The sequence below is a fragment of the Stigmatopora argus genome, chromosome 17, assembly GCF_051989625.1.
Source record: "Stigmatopora argus isolate UIUO_Sarg chromosome 17, RoL_Sarg_1.0, whole genome shotgun sequence".
NCBI lineage: Eukaryota > Metazoa > Chordata > Actinopteri > Syngnathiformes > Syngnathidae > Stigmatopora > Stigmatopora argus.
Window position 1 is genome coordinate 10,572,006 of NC_135403.1, and position 6,000 is coordinate 10,578,005.

Genomic DNA, 6,000 nt, shown 5'->3' on the forward strand with positions numbered 1-6,000 from the left:
TGTTCATGTCAGATGTCACTCAATCTGCTTATTTTCGTGGGTAGTACTTTTTCTATTTTGGTTCTAAATTTGAGTTATGTCACCCTCTGCAGCCATCAGAGAAGTGTGGTGTCCTCAATGTCACCAAAATCACAGAGAATGGGAAAAAAGTCAGGTAGGAAGTTATTTTACGCACAGACCTGAAGGCTTTTGCTTTAAATCTTTAACCTATTTTTCTCATTTTGGCCTACAGGAAAAACTGGGCATCCTCATGGACGGTGTTGCAGGGTTCTTCCCTCCTTTTTGCAAAAAGTCAAGGCGGAAGCACGAGCTGGGTGCGTATTCATGGACTTCATGTTTTTTGCCAAGCTTCCGCTACCTAGTCTTCACTGCCACATACATGTACAGAGAATATTGCCTGTTCATTGCTCTCTCCTCTCCTACTTTCTGAAGTCTTTTTACCGCAATGGCTCCATCCCTGAGCTGCTCCTCAGTCTTCTTAGCAACTGGAAGCAAACAGTCAAGCCCCGTCCTGCTGTCTCTTATGTAAACTTAAATGCTGCCCGTTCTACTTTGCATCACGGCTGCTTTGGCTAACTGACTAGTGTGTGTTTCGTTGTGTGCTAATGGTTCCGTTTTCTGATTAATCCATTAAAAAAAGATGCCTCTTAACTACAGAGAGCTTAGTTTAGTAGGGTGTGATTGTACAAATGATACCATTTCTTTAAAGCAAACATGATTCTATAAGTGGCTTACTCTGGTTTTTAAAATATTATGGTTGTAGCTTGTATTGTGTCAGGTAGGGTTAAAATAGTTTTAAAAATTGTGGAGATTTCCAACTAGTGTTGGTATAAACAAGCCCCAAATTCCATGAATGTAGTAGTTTCCCAAAAATGATTGCATTTTTCATTTATTTTTATGCGAATAAAACGTTGACAGAATAACATTACTGGTACTAACGTTGATTTGCCTGCTCTAATCGCAAAATATTATAAAAAGTACTAACATATTTTGACTATACTCAACCTTTTTGTGTATCCTAAACACTTCTATTTATTGTTTAAGTGCATGTCAAGATTTTTTTTTATTTTGCCAACACAATTATTGTTTATAAACCCATCTGTGGAAATTGTCACTGACGATGCGTCACTGCGTTTCAGAAGTTCGGCAGCAACCAATCAAAGCCAGAGTTTACCGTTGACTTGCGTGGTGGTTCTGTGGAATGGGCATCCAAAGACAAGTCCAGCAAGAAGCACGTCATTGAGGTATGGTTAAAGACACAATTGGGCTCAAAAGATATACACAATCACATAAACTTAAAGGATATTTGATTTCCAAATGAAAATGTAAAATATCCATCATAATATAACTGTTTAGATACTTTTACTAGGTATTGAAAATACATTTTCATCATGCATTCACTTAAAAAGGTTAAAAGGTCAATTAGGTTTATCCTAAAATTCCAACCAAAAGCTCAATTTTCTTAAATTGTACTAATAAACTTCATAACATCCCATTTTTTTTTTTTTTTTTAGCTGAAGACGCGTCAAGGAACCGAACTTCTGATCCAGTCAGAGATTGACAGTGTCATCAACGACTGGTACCGGGCCCTGACTGAGACCATTAACACACACGTGAGGGGACTTAAGTCATGCTCTTAGATTTGTTTAAACTGTGTAACCGCTTTGACAGGAAAATTCGGTCTCATGTGCAGGCGTGGGAATCGGATGAAGCCATCGAAGAGGATATGCCTGATTCTCCTGGAGCTGAGAAACAGGACAAAGAGAAAGATCAGCGAGACTCTAAGAAGAACAGAGGTAAAGCCAACCCGTAATATTCTTCTGTTCTTGTGTAGTCTTCAATCCAATAGTGTGAACCCATGTCTGACTGCCTTTTCTCGGTTTTTAGTTGTGATGAAGAATTCTGTCAGCATGGATTCATCAGACCAGAAAAAAACTCGGCTGAAGCTGAAGAAATTTCTGACGCGTCGTCCCACCTATCAGGCAGTCAGAGATAAAGGCTACATCAAAGGTAGCCAGATTTCAAGCGGTGCTGAAAGAACAGCCGAATTTAGGAAACCGAGTTCCGCTTTTAGACCCCAAATGTCTATTTCTGCCCATTTTTCAGATCAAGTTTTTGGCTGTAGTCTGAGCAGCCTGTGCCAGCGAGAGAACACTTCGGTGCCCAAATTTGTGAAAATGTGTATTGACCATGTAGAGAGCACAGGTATGATTATGGTTCTTGTCTTTTGAAATATTTTTTTTGCACGGTGCCCTATTGGACATTTAGGAGAAAGTATTACTCACAAATCATGTCTTTTTTAACGCAGGTCTGAGTATTGATGGCCTTTATCGAGTCAGCGGGAACCTGGCGGTGATACAGAAGCTACGCTTTGCTGTAAACCACGGTAGGATAAAATTGCTCCTAAATTGGCCATCAATTGTACTGTAGGCTGAGCAGGCAGTTGGTATTTAATTAGTTTAGACTTTTTTATGGGTCGATCATGTTTATTAGGTTGTTTTAATGGTTTAACAATTAGATTATTTCGATTCCAATCATGCCGTATGGCATAAAAATACCGGATCATGTCCCAATGCTCTTGTAGTTCTTGGACCAGCAGATGGCGCAAGTATTTCACGTTTGCATGAAGTGTTTTTTGATTGGAACATATGAACTAAACAGCATTAATGTCATGAAAAATCTTCAATTTCTTTGCCAAGTATATTGAAATTGCTAGCAATTATGTATTAAAAGTCTTTTTGTTTACTTTGGGTGAATATTTTGAACTTGGTGATGGTTCTTGAGTTACACATTTAGGTTAGCTCAATTGTCTTCTGTATTCTTCCTTTGACTATGTCCAAAATATTATCCTCTATTTTTGCCTGCGTTAGATGAGAAGGTGGAACTGGATGACAGCAAATGGGAGGACATCCACGTCACAACAGGAGCACTCAAGATGTTCTTTCGGGAACTTCCAGAACCTTTATTCACTTACGGATCCTTCAACGACTTTGTCAATGCAATTAGTGAGTAACATGATAATCAAACTCAACCTGCAGTGGGTTAGTCTCCAATATGGCCAAGAGATGGTGCCATGTGCCTGTGAATTTCCTCACAAGCTGTCTTTCTTTCTGCTTCAGAATGTTCCGACTACAAGCAGAGATTAAACTCTATTAAAGACTTGATCAAGAAGTTGCCAAAACCTAACCATGACACAATGCAAGTCCTTTTCCAACACCTGCGCAGGTACGATACTCACAATGACCATTTGTGCTTCTTTTTTTTTAACCTTAAATCTGTGTACACTTTACTTTTTTTTTCAATTTTGCAAACTCTTTCAACAAACCAATGCCGTGTCATAAAGATAGATCAGAACCTTATCTAATGTGTAGAATTAAAAAATAGCTCAAAGTCTTAAATAACACTAATGATGTTACCTTGCAATGATAACATTTCAGAACAGTACTTCTTTATTATTATTGTTATTTTATTTATCCCTTGGGGTCTTCAAACCAATGAATACAACCAATTTTAAATAATTCCTGGCCACCAAGAAGAATATTCTTTGTTGCCAGAAGGCAAAAAATTTAAAGTTATTATGTACAAGGTATCATAACAGTTGAATCTTCGCGGCTGCCTAAAAAGATAACAAATCTAATCCTAGTTTTTAACCATTTTACTCCACTAGCAGTGCAAGTTTATTTGCATTTTATTTACATCATTAGGTCTTTGACTGAAACATATCTCATCCTTACTGGGAGGAAAAAGGATAATATTGATTAAATTAAATCTTAACGAGTTAGTTTCAAGTTAACAATAGGTTATTTGATCGTCTTACCTGCAATGTGAAATAGGTGGCACATAAACAGGTTTGTTTTCCACCCCTCCCAAACCAACACTGGCATCATATGTTCTCAGTGACATTTGCCTCGCTTTTTCCATTTGCATTTATATGGCCCCGCATTTTCTGTAATTTAGTGGCCACGAAGTAGCGAAATTTACAGCGTGACATTCAGTGTATGGAGGACTACATTCTATCAAAGCGGGTGGATTTGATCTTATTTTCGCTCCTCCATAAATATGTTATTGTTTTTGTGCATCTGCGCGGAAGGATGTAGCTGCTATTTAAAACCGCTATTATTGCGCTCCTCTAGCCCAGAGCGTCAGCCGTGTTCCGCGGCTTGTCTCCGTGCTCAATCTTGAGCTTCGGAGACGTGTTTGGAGACCGTAGGAGTGCTTGTAATCTTGTTTTTGTCGATGAAAACCCTCAAGCTGAATCCGTAGGTGAATGAAACCCTCACCTAAAGTCATTTATAATACGACTTCTCCTTCCTGTGCAGGGTAATAGACCACGGCGAAGCCAACCGCATGACCACACAGAGCGTGGCCATCGTTTTCGGACCCACGCTCCTGCGGCCCGAGACGGAGACGGGCAATATCGCGGTCCACATGGTCTACCAGAACCAGATAGTGGAGCTCATTCTACTCGAGTACGAAAGCATCTTTGGAAGGTAGACAAAAGGGACGCAGACCTCTTGGCTCTTTTTTGTGTTATTTTTGACTGAATTCAGTGTTGCTGTGGACCTGGCAGCTGGGAAACCCAACTCCTCATTGGCAGGACCGTTGACACGAGCAAGACGAGGCATTGCACTTAACAGTTATGATGATGAATTGAAATTTCGCAGGGCGGGAGGGCCTTCCCCTTTCCTAGATGCCGTTCTTTTGCGGAAGGACCTCTTGCGATTTGGTGAATTTGAGGATTCAGGGTTTTGTTTTGTTTTTGGTGCCGCAGTCACTGAATCCTGTAAAACCTCCTCATGTTCGCGGGTGCTGCTCCGTTGGCGTTAAAGGCAAACGCAAACTTTGTAATGTTGCCTGTTCTGTGTCGTGGCGCTTCGTCTGTGACGCCAGTAATGCCATAATCAGTGTTGTGTTGATTGACTCTTGTTTTATTTTTATTTGTTTTTATTTTATTTTTTTTGCACTTGGATGATTTGGAGCAGTGTTTCACATCGTGCCCCCCATCACCCTCACCTTTTCAGTGTTTACCTGGCGGAGGGATATAAAACGGTGCTTGTCGATGGGAGTGAATTCAAACCTGCACACAAGCATCTTTGGTCTTGCCACTTTGTACAGAAACGTGTCGTGTCGTAGTGTCAACGTGCGTGGGTGAAGTCTGCGTCGTCTGTGGTCCTTTATCGACTCTAATATGTGTCCGTTTGGTTTGTCCTGTGGCAGGATGTGTCTTCAAGGTGCGCTAAGCTAATGATAAAGTATTTCAACAAGGGGGGGCAGTCCTGAGAGTGTTTCAAGGCCTGATACATACATGGAAATGGGTGAGAGCCTTTTCAGAGCTCATTCTCTGACGGAAGATAGTTGTTACAGTGTTCAAGTGACTGAGGTTTGTGTGTACAGTTGATTTTCCGGTTTGTACATTTGAATTAAAGGATAACAAAATGCTGATTGGAAGAAAGAACAACAACAAAAAGACTCCTCCTTCTGTTCCTGCAGTGTTTACGTGTGTTCAGCTGCACATTTGAATGTATTTTTTTCAAGCTAACTGCTGTTTGTGAAATTGCGCTGTCTAATAAAAGAAAAAAAAGGAAAAACAAGATGTGGCAGCTCCTGTGCATTTCCTGTCTCGGTGATAAAAGCTCGTCTTGGATGGAGCTCATAAACATAAAAGATGCAAAGGTGAGTCTGCCTTTCGACTTCAATCAACTCTAAAGCTTTGGCTCCCTCTTTGCTTTATTAACATAATTGAATTAATATACTCAACACTAATATCCTGGTTATTGAGCGACATGATTAAGATTTCTTGTCACCATCAATTATTTTCTTACCTGTTAATTATGAAAAGCACTTTGGTATATATTTCTCTCGATTTTTGAAATGTATAGCAAGCCCTGCTACTCTGCTTTCATTAATCAGTGTACTTCCATTTTTTGTCATTACTCCACAGGTCATACGTGGCTGCCGACCTGAAGGCTGCGGATTAATTGATGTCTAATTAGGTAATTG

At 40.0% G+C, this 6,000-nt stretch overlaps 1 protein-coding gene across 5 annotated transcripts in view; it reads left to right on the top strand.

Moving 5' to 3' along the window:
- The window catches only part of LOC144091971 (rho GTPase-activating protein 12-like), a 37,565-nt gene extending 31,977 nt beyond the window's left edge, over positions 1-5,588 (top strand). For 3 of the 5 annotated variants that reach the window (XM_077624688.1, XM_077624690.1, XM_077624687.1), the window contains 11 exons: positions 93-154; positions 233-314; positions 1,140-1,244; positions 1,515-1,613; positions 1,694-1,796; positions 1,888-2,010; positions 2,107-2,205; positions 2,309-2,386; positions 2,871-3,005; positions 3,120-3,225; positions 4,320-5,588. In XM_077624688.1, coding sequence (XP_077480814.1) covers positions 93-154; positions 233-314; positions 1,140-1,244; positions 1,515-1,613; positions 1,694-1,796; positions 1,888-2,010; positions 2,107-2,205; positions 2,309-2,386; positions 2,871-3,005; positions 3,120-3,225; positions 4,320-4,494 — 1,167 coding nt within the window. In that variant the 3' untranslated portion in view covers positions 4,495-5,588. The remainder of the gene's footprint in view (positions 1-92; positions 155-232; positions 315-1,139; positions 1,245-1,514; positions 1,614-1,693; positions 1,797-1,887; positions 2,011-2,106; positions 2,206-2,308; positions 2,387-2,870; positions 3,006-3,119; positions 3,226-4,319) is intronic. The other 2 variants (XM_077624691.1, XM_077624689.1) reach the window with 1 other exon arrangement.
- The last annotated feature ends 412 nt before the right edge of the window (positions 5,589-6,000 follow it).